Source organism: Gossypium arboreum, chromosome 3, assembly GCF_025698485.1.
Source record: "Gossypium arboreum isolate Shixiya-1 chromosome 3, ASM2569848v2, whole genome shotgun sequence".
Classification (NCBI taxonomy): Eukaryota; Viridiplantae; Streptophyta; class Magnoliopsida; order Malvales; family Malvaceae; genus Gossypium; species Gossypium arboreum.
In genome coordinates this window covers 135,670,563-135,685,298 of record NC_069072.1, presented here as the reverse complement: position 1 = coordinate 135,685,298, position 14,736 = coordinate 135,670,563, and the positions used below count along the sequence as shown (strand labels likewise).

Below are 14,736 nucleotides of genomic sequence, written 5' to 3'. Positions count from 1 at the left end.
ATTTTTATAACTTGTTTAAAAATTTCGGATCAACGCGAGGAAAATAGAATAATAATGACATATTCAACCCTATACTTTATCAAAATATTTAATATGATATCTTTACTTTTAAAATATTAATTTCATTTATTATTGCGATATATCCTTCTAACTGAGTTAAAATCTTACATCACTTTGAATGCAACCAATTGTATGCTGCCATGTGGCACTATTAGTTTGAAAAATATTTAATCAAAGTCAAGGGATTTAAAAATAATTATACCAAAAATTGTTTTAAAGGCAAAAAGGGAAAAAAAAAAAACATTAAGACCAACCCAACCCGGCACAATTTAGCCCATCAACTCATCTACCCTAAACTTAAACTTTGCTCTCACACTACCCAATTCAATCTTCGCTTATAAAAATTGCTGTCTAAATTATGCATGTTTTCTCAAATAGATTTTTAAACCTTTTTTTTTTTTGTCAATTTGAGTATTTAAACTAATTTTTTCTCACATTGGTACCCCCATTAGTTATCATTTAGTTCAATTTGGTGGAATAAAAATAAAATAGAAATTAACTTTCGGAGAGATGACTGAGTGATATAGTTCGAAACAAAAAACTATTGAGGGTTCGAATCCTTCTTTCCCCTTTTGCTTGATGAATAGATTTCTTTCTTTATTGTTTTTTCTTAGCTTCTTAATTAAGAATCTTAATATTAATAAAATTTAAATATCCTAAAAGAGCATGCATCATATATTTTGCAGAACACCATTTTTGCCAAGGTTGTATAACTTTTTTCAACCTACTCAAGTCCAAACCATTGGGACCTCTTAGAGGTTCTAACAAAAGAGCACGTAGATCCCAAAAAATTATAGTTTCCTCTCCAAAAATGACTTCTCCGATCGGGGAACGTGTTAGATATTTACCTAACCCAATATGCCCTTGAGCGGATCTCACGTTAGCCCCAAGACGTTGGTCTCTAAGTAGAAAAGTAAATGCTTGAGCTTGAGAAGCTTTTGGTCCACTGGGCCTGTAAAACTCACTAGGTCAATTGTTAGTCAACCTCGATTGATTATGATGTGATCCAATCACTAATTAACATGTGACAAAAAAAATTACATAAACAAATCACCTCGTTGTTTGTATAAAATAATTCCAAAATTAAAAAATAGAGAAATTAAAATTATTTTTCTGATTTTATAAATTTATTTTAGCATTTATATTAATATTAATTGAAAAAAAATAGTAAAAAGTATTTCTCCATCCCATCTCTCTCCCTCCTTCTCCCAATCATTGCTCTCCCATCCCTCTTCCTCTCCCCTCCTAACCCTCTCCCTTTATTAACCCTTCAATTATATTTTCATTAAAAGAATTATTTCTCTCCTTTCTTTCTTAAACATTAATTCTTTGTCCCATAGTTACCTTCAAATCTATCCGCCACATGTTTGGGAAAATGACCCTCAAGAAATAAATTTCAAGCCTGAAATTGGTGTTTTCTTTTTTCATGTACTGAATTTGTTTCCTTACAATAAGATAGTAAGTTTATATCTAAACAAGAAAGGGAAAATTTCAATTTTGATTTTTGTGGGTAAAGGTTTTTGTATTTGTTAGTTTGCTCACATCTTTTAAAGTAAAGTCTAGAACAAGGGAAAGTGTTGAGAAAAACGGGATTATGATGTTTTAATCTTGACTTAATGTTGTCCAGGTAGATGGAAGATAACAAAGTCTCCATTCGAAGATCAAAGCAAACTGACTTGCTAGTTGTCTTTGGAGAGGGAGAGGGAGGGGAGAGCGGAGGTGAGGGAAGGAAATAAATTTTTAATTGATATTAATATTAATATAAAATTATAAAAAGAAAGAAATTATGTCTTCAGTAGATATGCTTCTTCATTATCATCCAATCAATTAAGTAGATATGCTTCTTCTTTATCTGTTAATCTTCAGTAGTTTCTAGTTATGTCTTTCACCTGCATCTTATGAATGATGCATTTGTAATTAATTGGATTTGGTCATAGCTGTACCGAGATCAATTCAACTAAAAGTTGATGATTTAATTGGTTTAACCATCAATTCGATTGTTATAATATTAATCAAAAATAATCAATAAAATATTTTTATTCTAGGATAAATATACATTTTGGTATTTGAACTTGATTTCAAGGTTCAAATTGGTACTTAAAGTTTTTTTTTGTCCAATTAGGAATTCATATTAGGTTTTTTTTGGTTCAAATTGGTAATTTCAAATAACTAAGTATTAATTTAGAAAAAAAAAACCAATTTCAAGTACCAATTTGAACCAAGAAGCTAAGTTTAGGTCCTTAATTGGACCAAAATAAACTTTAGGTACTAATTTGAACTCTGAAACTATGTTCAAGTACCAAAAATGTATATTTCCCTTATTTTTACTTGTCGAAGAACCATTGAATGCTCTCATTTTTATCTACCAGACATTAATTATTGACAAAAATAATAATAATTCTAGTGATTATGTTGAGAGTAAACATTAGTTTTATGTCACAAAAAATCACAATCCTGCTCAGTTTCGAGAAGTTCATCAAGTTTGTAGAAGACAGCCAATATGAGCCCGTGATTCGTGGAGTTGTCGAAATTGCAACATTTATTTTGAATGTAACAATTCTAGAATTATCTTCTTCAACTTATAAATAGGAGGATAAAACGCTTCAACACACTTGAATTTACATCTTCCTGCTTGACAACAATACTCATACCAGTCGAGTTAAAGACTCAATCTGCTATTTTGAACTCTTAAAAATTAACAATTTAATTTAATTTAATTCTTTAATCTAAAACTTTGAAATTTGACACTCAATTCATATTTTATCCTAATCATTTTAATTAAGATATTTTGATTTTCGATTTCGTCTCGAAGTGAGCAATCTATCAATTCAATCCAAAGATTTAACAAACTCTTTTACCAATCCAAATAGAACCAAATTCTCTATAAAACCAACAAAATCAAATTAATTTTTTTATTAATTTAGGTTGCTCGGTGCTTAAGGCAATGAGATTCTAATTCCGGATAACTAATAAAAGATTAACTATTTCAAAATTTAAAATTAAAATAAAATTTAATATTTGAAGATAATATCTTATTATTTCACAATTTTTTAAAAGAATAGCTATAACTTTTCATTTACAACTAAAAAACCTCCGAAACAATAAACAAAAACTAGACATCGATTTAATCAAGAAAATTACTAAAAACTATATTTTAATAAAATAGTGAATATTAATACAATAGTGCTTTCGTTTTTGCTATTTGCATATGAAATGCTTAAATAAAAGCACTAAAAATTAAATGTATAAAGATTAAGCTGAGCTTATAAAAAACTTAGTTATGAATAATTTACTGCTCTACTTATGATTGAATTACTAAATAATATTGGCAAAAAATACTCAATAATTTTTTATAAATATAATTTTAATATTAATTTTTCTTTCACTTGTGGATATGATAAAATTCGCTATATTTGAAATTAAAAGTCGATTAATTTAATTTTGGATTTCCAAAATGACAACAAACCTACCGGACCTACAATATACCCGACAAAACTAAAATCTACCCGTTGAATTGCTTTAGTCAGTTTGACCCGACCATTGCACACCATATTTTGCTCCCTGAATGTATGTATACTTGTTAAGATCGGGACTGGTATCATTAGTCAGGTTTTGAATGGTATACATGTGATTACTTTCTCTTTTGCTTTTAAGTAAAGATGATGAGGAATAAAACGTGGAGAGCAAGCAACGAAATTTTCCTAAGAAAAGTGTCCTCTCCTACCTCCTTCTTCCTCATACTTTCTTCTGATGTTTCTTTATTTGCTTAATTATATGTATATCTATTCTTAGAATTTTGAAAATTGGGCAAAGCATCAATATATTCCTTTCTTTATGAAGACCAAAACCAACAGCCAAGAAAAGAATCTACTAACCATGAGGCCTGGAATAATTTGATGAAGCAATTTTATTTTTGTTCTTCTTCTAAATAATTTCACAATATCTGAGAGTTGGAAAGAAAGAGAGATGGAAATTCAACATTTCAGCCGTGACCATCCTTTGGTCTTCATCCAAGATCACAGTGTTGCAAGCAAAGCAACTCTTTGCCGTGGGTGTGAGAAACCTGTAGAGGGCTGGAGCTATGGCTGCAATCAATGTGAGTTTTATCTTCATAAGGGATGTGCTGAGTTAGAGTTAGCCCCCCAGATTCAGCATCCTTTCCACCCCAAACACCCTCTCACTCTTTTGCCAGAATCACCTTATATAAGGGGGGGCGGATGGTGCGATTTTTGTGGTAAGCAATTAGGGGGATTTTTTTATAATTGTAATGATTGTGACTTCGATCTGCACATCAATTGTGCTTTGCTTCAATCATCCATTGCTGCTAATTTTCCTAATTCTTTGCACCCCCATCCATTGTTCTTCATTCAAAACCATAACAACGAAGTCGATTCTGATTGCTCTGGGTGTCAGAAACCAATATCTGGTCCATTTTACCACTGTTCAGATTGCACTTATCCTATATTCCTTAACCTTCATAAGGAATGTGCTGAACTACCCCTTGAGATTAATCACCCATGTGACCGTAAGCATCCTCTTATTCTCTTGCCACAACCGCCTACTCATCCCCAGAAATGTAGTTGCTATTTGTGCAGAATCCAATGGAAGGGGTTTGTTTATTCCTGCTCTCTATGCAACTTTTATCTTTTACTTGATGATTTTCTTTTTTCACCACCAACAATCACAGTTGCAAGTCATGAACACCCGTGGGTGCTTGTATCTAGAAAAATATCGTTTGTTTGTGATTTTTGTGGCACTGACGGGGATCACTCCCCTTATCACTGTGATACATGTGTACTTTTTGTCCACAAGAATTGCATTTCATTGCCACGCCACTTCAGGATAACACGACATCATCACACGATTTCTCTTTGGTATTCTTTTCAGCAGAATCAAATTGAGGATTGTATGTGCCAAATTTGTTACAAGGAAGTTGATATAAGCTATGGTCATTACCGTTGTCCTGCTTCTCGTTGCCGTTATATTGCTCATGTACGTTGTGCAACTGATAGAGCAATTTGGGATGGAACAATTATGCTGGAAGGCTATGATGAGAGGTCCGAGGAAGTGGCGCATGAACCTTGGAATTTGATTACTGATGTTGTCGAACAAATTCGTATTGGAGAGCTAATGGTAGCAAGTGAGATCAAGCATTCCTATCATGATCATAATTTAAGACTCACTTTTAGTGGGAAGACCAAAGATGATGATAGTCAGAGTGATGGGTGCACGAGACCTATATCAACTCCTTTTTATAGTTGTGAGCAATGCAAGTTCTTTCTCCACAAAGATTGCGCTGAATTGCCTAAACAAATGCCACACTCATTTCACAGGCATTTGCTTACTCTCACAAACTCACACGATGAGTATGATCATTCATGGTGCCGTGCTTGCGGTCGGTTGTATCAAGGATTTAGCTACGGATGCTACGAAGGAGGTTGCAGGTTTAGAATTGACATTCAATGTATGTTATTTTCGGACACCTTGAAGCACCCAAGTCATGAGCATTCACTCTTTCTTGTCCACAACAACCAGGAAACGAGTTGCAGTGCTTGTTTCGAACAGCTATTCCCATGGAATGTTACTTATAGATGCATGAAGCGCTGTGATTTCAGTTTAGATGTAGGTTGTGCAACACTACCACTCGCTGCTTGTTACAAGTATGACAGGCATCCTCTTACTTTGACTTGTTCTGATGATTTTGAGCCTTCTCAACTTTACTGCGATCTATGCGAGAAAGAAAGAGAGCCAAATCGTTGGTTTTACTACTGTGCTGATTGTGATAACTCTCTTCATCTCAACTGTGCTCTTGGGGATCTCCCATATATGAAGCTTGGGAACAAACTCAAAGGTTTTCATAAGCATCCACTCACTATTGTGAAATACATTTGGAATTGCCCTCCATGTAAGGTATGTGATGAGGTTTGCAATGGGCAGGCTGTAGAATGTAAAGAATCTGAATGCAACTTTACCGCCCACTGGTATTGCTGCCGTAAGTATATCAAGTGAAGCATTTCAACGATATTCCAATCAAGTGAAACATAGAAAGCGCAAGATGAGAGGTGTGTCGTGTTCTGTGGAAGGGTGTAGTCAGATTTGGTAAAAATGAGTGATGGCCTTAATTGTTGTAATCTGCATTACGTTATGTTTATGATAGTTGTTTGAGCAATAGAAGATTGTGTTAGATGAAACATGATTTGTAACCACACATCTTTATTTTTCAGTTTTCTTATCTGCTTGTTATCCTTTCAACTTTTATCTAAAATTATTAACGAGAACGAAGAAGTGCTTTCTAACTTGTCATAATAAAATATTTTTATTATCAAAACCATGAAAACACCAAAATAATGAAAATAATGTTGAGTTCGGAAATTTAAATACAAAATCATTCTTCCATTCATAACTGCATAAAAAATTGTTTGAGATAGTTAAGACCAAAACATAAGCGGATTTGGTAAATCTCATTATGCTTGCGCAGTGGAAATGTAAGCAGGCATACAAAATAAAAGTGTATACATGTTTTAGCTTTACAATTTAGGTTAATTAAGTCAACTTAATTAATTTTATTTATACTCCATTTTCTAATTAATATTATTATGCCTAATTTCTTGAAAACAAATTTTTTTCTTTATTTTAGATCTTTTTCTAAAATTTTGAATTAACTCTTGCAAATTTGATTCTTACATCATATTTTACTGTTCACAACTTAGAAAAGACTAAATTCAATTTAGGCATTCAATTTAGGCAAAATGTCCCTTTTTTTTCTTTGCACTCAAATATTAAAATAAAAATCCCTTCTCTTTCAGTTCGATTTGTATTTTTAATTTTTATCAAATTATCCAGAATTAAGTGAAAAAATTAACAAGTGTTAATTTTGATGATGTGGATGATTAATGTTGTTGTGATATTCATAACAATTCACATTAGTAAAATTAATTATTTTTAAAAATTTAAAATTTAAAATTTTAAAATTGACATCTATTTTTTATTTACTAATTTTTTTCAATCAACTCATTATAGGATCTTATTATATTTGCTCTTTTCGACACAATACTTAGAACTATCCATAGCCCTTCCCCAACTCATAAATAGGAGTATAATATGCTTCAACGCACTTAAACTCACGTCCTCCTGCATTGACATTAATGTTAATGCTAATCGAATTAAGACTCAATTGGCTACTTACTAATTTTAAAAAAATACAAAATTATTTTCTTAAATAATTTAATATTAAGCTGTCAATTTTAAAGTATTAATAAATTAAACTAAACAATATTTCTATTAATAAAAATCATTTTCTTCCTTTTTTAAAAAAAAAACCTAAATAAACTCTAAATAGAACTTCGATCTCTTGAACCCACCTTCATATCATCTTAAGATTCTAGACGTAGCTTGTTGCACTAATAAATAGAGAGAGAAAAAAAAAAAGAAGTACGAACTTTTAACTCAAATGAGAGAAGATGATTTTTATTGAATTGAAGAATAATTTTAAACAATTCTAGTCTTCTATAGGCTTTACAATAGCTCAAAGCTAAAAATAACAGAATTAAATATGAAAAATTTGAAAATTTTATTTAAGTTCTCTCAAAACTTTTTAAAATTCTCATTAAATTTTTCAAAATTTGTAATTAAAATTTTTAAAAGTTTTAAAAATTCTGATTAAACCCCAAAATATTTTAAATTTCAATTAAGTCCTCTCAAAATTTAATACCAAAATCCACCGTTGATTCTATATAACAAATAATACTATTATGCAAAATTCTAAAAGATTTCGGGAAATTATTTAAATTAACTAGATAACCTTTTGCGTAATTTTTAATTTTGATTTAAAATTCTAAAATTATTCTTCTCTATTATATTTTTATTATCAGTTGAAGTCAAATATAATACTAATTGAAGCGGACGTAACCATAATGAAAGTGATCAAATTATTGTATTTTGATACCAAAGACCAAAGTTAGGTGCTATGTAATTTATCTCCTCCAAAATTGTAATGATAAAAGAATGATAATATCATATTTGACCCCTATACTTTATCATAATATCTAATATGGTATCTTCACTTTTAAAATATCAATTTTGATACTTAAACTTTAATTCTATTTATTATTGCCATATATCCTTCTAATGGAGTTAAAATCTTACCTCACTTTGAATACAACCAGTTGTATGCCGTCATGTGGCACTATTAGATAGAAAATTTTTAATCAAAGTCAAGGGATTTGAAAATAATTATACCAAAATTTATTCTAAAGGTCGAAATGAAAAATATTAAGACCGACCCGAGCCCGGCACAATTTAGCCCATCAACGCAACTACCTTAAACTTATACTTTGCCCTTATACTATCCAATTCAATCTAAGCTTAATATAAAAATTGCCCCCTAAATTATATTCATTTTCTCAAACATGTATCTAAACCTTTTTTTTTTTTTTTGTCAAATTCAAGTAATTTTTTCCCACATTGGCACCCTGTTAATTCTCCGCCATTAGTCAACCTTGTTAAATGTTCAATGATGTGTGGCCCAATCACTAATCGACACATGGCAAAAAAAAGTCACTTAAGTAAACCATCTCATTATTTGTATAAAGTAATTCCAAAAATAAATTTTTTAGAAAAAATTAAAATTATTTTTTGATATTATTTTAATATTAATTAAAAATAATATTAAGAAATATTTCCACACCCCATCCCTCTCCAATCATTCCCCCACCACTACTCTCCCATCCCTCTCTCTGCCCCCCACCATCCTTACCCCAACCCTCTCTCTGCTAACCCTTCAATTATATTTTCATTAAAAAAAATTTCCTCCTTTCTTTCTTTAACATGAATTCTTTGTCCCACAATTGTCTTCAAATTCATCCACCACATGTTTGGGAAAATGACCCTAAAAAACTAAATTTTAAGTTTCAAATTGGTGTTTTCCTTTTCATGTATTGGATTTACTTTCTTAGAGTAGGATTATAAGTTTATACCTAAACAATAAAGGGAGCATTTCAGTGATGATTTTTGTGGGTAAAGGTTTTATATTTTGTTAGTTTGGTTTAGTGGACACTTAATTTTATTTATGGTCTTCTTTCAATCTAGAATTTCATTTGTACTCTGAAACTATGAAGTGCAAATAACCAAATTAAGTATCTTTAATGCACCAATTGTTTGCGTCTTTTACAGGAAAATAATTTCTCTAGTTTTTTATTTTGCCACGTGTCTATTGGTGATTGAGCCATATCATCATTGACAAGGTTGATTAACGGCTGACCAACGAGGTACAAATGTGAGAAAAAAATATAGTTTAGATACTCAAATGGACCAAAAAAGTGTTTAGGTACTTATTTAAACAAATGAGTATATTTTAAAGGACAATTTTGATATTAAGCCTTCAATCTATAAATAGATTTACTGATTATTCATTTAATTTAATTTAATATGATCTGATTCAAATTAATTGTTAAATACATTTAGTGACTTAAATTTTAGTCACAAATGACAAACTTCTACAACATAGTTTTTTAGTTCAAATTGGCACTTTCAAATAACAAAGTATTAATTTAGATAAATAAAAAAACCAAATTCAGGTATTAATTTGAATAAGAAGCGAAGTTTAGGTACATAATTGGACCAAAATACCAAATGGAACTTTGAAGTCATGTTCAAGTACCTGATTGGAAAGAAAAAAACCTTAGCTATCAATTTGAACTCTGAAGCTAAATTCAAGTACCAAAATGTATATTTCCCTTACTTTTTCCAATAACCGAGAGCATTCTAGTGATTATGTTGAAAGTAAACCTTAATTTTCTGTCACCGACAATCGCAATCCTTTTTGCGTTATTTCTCAATTTTTAGTTCATAAACAATCAAGAATACTTTTTTTTTTACAGTGATTATGTTGAGATTTCCTATAAAATTCTCTTTTTATTTGCAAGGAATCTACAACTCTAGTGTAAATCAGGGTCATTGTCTTTGATCGCAGGGTGTTCGCTGAAATGCTTGACACAAGCATGCAGGCGTGGGAAGCTATCAGCTTTGATAAACTTAAATCCCACCACCTCTTCCATAGGCGCCAACATATGAATAACTATTCCTAAAACGACTATTCCTAAAACGAGGTCAGCCATGCCAATTCCATTAAAAAGAGGCCTACGCTAAGCTACTACCAAGCGAAGAAGAAGAAGAAGAGATGGTTTCAGGGTGAGGCATGTGCGCCAAAACCCAAGAGGGTAGTGGTGGATGCAAGGCATCTCATGCTGGGAAGGTTGGATTCCATATTGGCCAAGGAGTTGTTGAATGGCCAAAAAGTAGTGGTGGTGAGATGTGAAGAGATATGCATGTGGGGTGGATCGGTTAGGCAGAAGATGAAGCACATGAGGTTTCTTAGGAAGCGTATGAACACTAAGCCTTCTCATGGTCTCATCCTGTTTCCTGCTCCTGCTAACATCCTCTGGCGTACCATTCGTGGGTGTGTTTTTCTTTTCGAGGTTTTTTTTCCCTTTTAGTGTGTTTTCACAGTTCTTTATTTGGTCTGTGAATGAAAAGGATGGAAATTTCTGGGTTTTTGATGCTTGGTAATTCAGGAAGTGTTTGGTATGAACTTTTTGAGAGATTTTTTCTATTTGTTTGAAGTTCTATGATTTGGATATTGGAATATATATTGCAAAAGAACCAAAGGAATCTGTGTGTTTTGTTATGTTTGATATCAAAATTAATAATTAGAGTTTGCTATTGATTTTTCGTATTAGAGATCTGTGTGTCTGTTATGGTTGGTTATTGGGAAAATGTAGGGAAGAAGTGAAAGAGGGTAGAATGAGTGTGCTTGAGGTTATTATTGTTGGATTGAGAGAAAAACTAATGGCTGACAAGGTCTATGAATCTTATGGTGCAAAGGCAATGCATTTGGCTTCAGCATATATGAAGTAAAGTATATAACTGGGGTTCATTTTGACTTTCCTTATGGTAATTGATATTTGCTTTGATTGCAGGATGATTCCTCACAAAGAGTAAGCGCAGAGTGGCAGCTTTCGCTGGTTTGAAATTGAAGGCTTATGAGGGGATTCCTGGACCATATGATAAGACTAAGAGAATGGTTATTCGTGATGCTCTCATGTTTTGCGGTAGTTGGTTTCTTTCGTGGAATTTAGAATTTGGTTTTCGTACTTGCTTCAGTGGATAGTTAGTCATGCTCAATGTTTTTATTGTTCTTTCGGTTTTTTTAAATTAGGGTTTTGAGGTTTCAGAAAGGACACAAATTGGTGGAGAAAATAGCATTACCCTGGAGTAAATATGAAATAAAACATTGAATGCTTTTATGTAGGTTATCCAACATGCTGAATGCTTAGGACTTGGTTTGGAGCTTTAGGAACTACTGATGAAGAAGTTTATGAAGACATCAAAAGAGTCATTTTATTGGTTTGGCAGTTCTAGGACTTGATTGTCCTTTACTCAGAGACAGAGCAGGTAGGTTCTGTTTTTACTCGGCTGTTTGTGATTGATGTTTGTTGCGCCTTTTCCCCCTCTCCTTTTCTAACTGTATTGTAGGTTTGGGTCAGTGGATGGGCTATGAATTTATGAATATCAACACTGTTGTGTCTGGTTAACACTGCAGACTCCTGGAATTGTCTCCTTACTGTCTGAGTCTTACAACCTACCAGGACAACACCAAACCAAACCTGCGGCATACAGAAGAAAAACATTCCTTGCAATAGAATTAAAACTGATACAAAAACCACAACATACGTAGGGAAGCATCAAAACACCTCAAAAAGATAACCACAATGACACTTGCATGCACCACAGCTCATGACAGCAATCGAAAAAGAGATCAACTTCAAGACATCATCTCAAGATATCAACTCCTTTTTATAGTTGTGAGCAATGCAAGTTCTTTCTCCACAAAGATTGCGCTGAATTGCCTAAACAAATGCCACACCCATTTCACAAGCATTTGCTTACTCTCTCAAACTCACAACATATGTTTGGTTATTCATGTTGCAATGCTTGCCATCGTTCGTATCAAGGATTTAGCTACAGATGCTACAAAGGAGATTGGAGCTTCGAAATTGACATTCAATGTATATTATTGTCAGACACCTTGAAGCACCCAAGTCATGAGCATTCACTCTTTATTGTCCACAGCAACGAGGGAATGATTTGCAATGCTTGTTCCGTACTGCGATACCCATGGCATGTTGCATATAGATGCATGAAGCGCTGTGATTTCATTTTAGATGTAGGATGTGCAACACTACCACTCACTGCTTGGTACAAGTATGACAGGCATCCTCTTACTTTGACTTATTCTGATGATTCTGAGCCTTCTCAACATTACTGCGACCTCTGTGAGAAAGAAAGAAACCCAAATCGTTGGTTTTACTACTGTGCTGATTGTGATAACTCTCTTCATCTCAATTGTGCTATTGGGGATCTCCCATATATGAAGCTTGGGATCAGATTCAACAATTATCGTCATGAGCATCCACTCACTGTTGTGAAAAACATCTGGAATTGCCCTCCATGTAAGGTATGTGGTGAGATTTGCAATGGACAGGCCTTAGAATGTAAAGAATCTGAATGCAAATTTTTCGTCCATTAGGATTGCTATTGGATTCTCAAGAGAAGCATTTGAATGATATTCTACTCAAGTTTAAGAAACAAAGAAGGTGCAAGATGAGAGGTGTGTTGTGTTCTGTGGAAGGGTATAGCAAATTTGGTAAAAATGGGTGATGGCCTTAGTTGTTGTAATCTGCATTATGTTATGTTTATGATAGTTGTTTGAGCAGTAGAAGATTGTGTTAGATGAAACATGATTTGTAACAACACATTTTTATCTTTCACATTTCTATTTGATTCTTATCCTTTTAACTTTTATCTAAAATTACTGATGAGATTGAAGAATTGGTTTCTAGTTTGTCATAAGAAAATATTTTTATTATCTGAACCATGAAAATACTAATATAATGAACATAATATTGAGTCTCGAGATTTAAATAAAAATTATTCCTCCATTCATAAAAATTGTGAGTGACTATTAAGACCATGAAATGTATAAATGGTTTCTCAATTTTTTATTATCTAAAATCTTAAATTTAGCATTTGAAGATCAAAAACATAATCGAATTTGGTATATCTATAAATGTTTATTTATTTATATTTTTTGCAAAGTGGAAATGTATGAGGTTTGTGACATAAATCAATCTAAAATTTTGTGACCTTAAATCAACCAACCATAAAAAAAAAAGTGTAAATATGTTTTAGCTTTACAATTTAAGTTAATTTTATTTCACTTAATCAGTAATTATTTGTACTTCATATTCAAAATAATATTATTACGACTAAATTCTAGAAAAGAATTTTTTCTTTATTTTAGATCTTTTTCTAAATTTTTGAATTTTCCATCGGATTTTATTATAATTTCATTTCAAAGATAAATCAACACTTTGCACAACTTAAAAAGAATAAAGTCAATTTAGGCAAAAGTCCTTTTTTTTTTCTTTGCCCTCAAAATATTAAGAAAACCCCCCTTTCTTTTATTTTGCTTTTTAATTTTTATTTTTATCAAATTATCCAGAACTAAGTGAAAAAGTTAACGAGCAGTTAATTTTGATGACGTGAATGATTAATGTTTATGTGACATTCATGACAGTTCACGTGTGTTACGTCGATAAAATTAATTATTTTTATAAAATTAAAAAATATTAATTATTAAAACTTAACATTTTTTAATTACTATTTTTAAAATTTTAAATTCTTAAATAATTTAATATTAAGCTACCAATTTTAAAATATTAATAAATTAAACTAAACACTTTTTCCATTAATAAAAAAACATTTTCTTCCTTATTCTTTTTAAAGAAAACCTAAATAAACTCTAAAAGGTACTTCAATCTCTCGAACCCACATTCGGATCATCTTAAGATTCTAAACATAGCCTATTGCACTTACAAGTAGAGAAACAAAAGAAAAAAGAGCTTTTAACTCAAATGAGAGAACATTATTTTTATTGAATTGATGAATAAATCCATATGGTTCTAGCCTTTTATAGTCTTATAATAGCTCAAAGCTAAAAATAACAAAACTAGATATGAAAAAATTTGAAAATTTTATTTAAGTTCTCTCAAACTTTTAAAAATTCTCATTAATTTTTCAAAATTTTAAAAATTGTAATCAAAATTTTTAAAAGTTTTAAAAATTCTTATTAAGCCCCAAAAATATTTTAAATCTTGATTAATCCCTCTCAAAATTTAATGTCAAAATCCACCGTTGATTCTATATAACAAAAATACTATTATGCAAAAATTCTAAATTGAATTCGGGAAACTATTTAAAATTAATTAGATAACCTTTTGCGTAATTTTTATTTTTGAATTAACTATTCAAAATTATTCCTCTCTATTATATTTTTATTATTAGTTGAAGTCAAACATAATACTGGTTGAAGCAGACATAACCACAATGAGAATGACCAAGTTCCAAATTATTGTATTTTGATACCAAAATTCAAGTATTGTGTAATTTATCTCCTCCAAAATTGTAATGATAAAAAGAATGATAATGGCATATTCAACCCTATACTTTATCAAAATATCTAATATGGTATCTTCACTTTTAAAATATCAATTTTGATACCTAATCTTTAGAATTTTTTAGGATTTAAATTATATAATTTTTGTTATAATTTTATAA

At 31.2% G+C, this 14,736-nt stretch overlaps 2 protein-coding genes and 1 long non-coding RNA gene across 5 annotated transcripts; all 3 read left to right on the top strand.

The window, feature by feature from the left end:
• Window positions 1-1,235: 1,235 nt before the first annotated feature.
• On the top strand, window positions 1,236-2,036 carry LOC128290080 (uncharacterized). Its single transcript, XR_008279721.1, has 2 exons — window positions 1,236-1,518; window positions 1,688-2,036. It is a non-coding gene; the product is annotated as an uncharacterized LOC128290080 (long non-coding RNA).
• Window positions 2,037-3,648: 1,612 nt separating this feature from the next.
• Window positions 3,649-6,345, top strand: LOC108476183 (uncharacterized). Its single transcript, XM_017778308.2, has one exon. The coding sequence runs from the start codon at window positions 4,027-4,029 to the stop codon at window positions 6,067-6,069; it is 2,043 nt and encodes a 680-aa protein (XP_017633797.1). The 5' UTR covers window positions 3,649-4,026; the 3' UTR covers window positions 6,070-6,345.
• Window positions 6,346-9,789: 3,444 nt separating this feature from the next.
• On the top strand, window positions 9,790-12,948 carry LOC108476184 (uncharacterized). Of its 3 annotated transcripts, XR_008280295.1 has the most exons (5): window positions 9,791-10,516; window positions 11,037-11,168; window positions 11,369-11,511; window positions 11,660-12,574; window positions 12,647-12,948. XR_008280295.1 is itself a non-coding variant. In XM_017778309.2 (3 exons), the coding sequence occupies exons 2-3, from the start codon at window positions 11,975-11,977 to the stop codon at window positions 12,677-12,679; spliced, it is 633 nt and encodes a 210-aa protein (XP_017633798.1). In that variant the 5' UTR covers window positions 9,790-10,516; window positions 11,037-11,974; the 3' UTR covers window positions 12,680-12,948. The 3 variants fall into 3 exon arrangements, 1 of the variants encoding a protein (XP_017633798.1); XR_008280294.1 differs by having other exon boundaries at window positions 9,798-10,516; window positions 11,660-12,948; XM_017778309.2 differs by having other exon boundaries at window positions 9,790-10,516; window positions 11,037-12,574.
• Window positions 12,949-14,736: the final 1,788 nt, after the last annotated feature.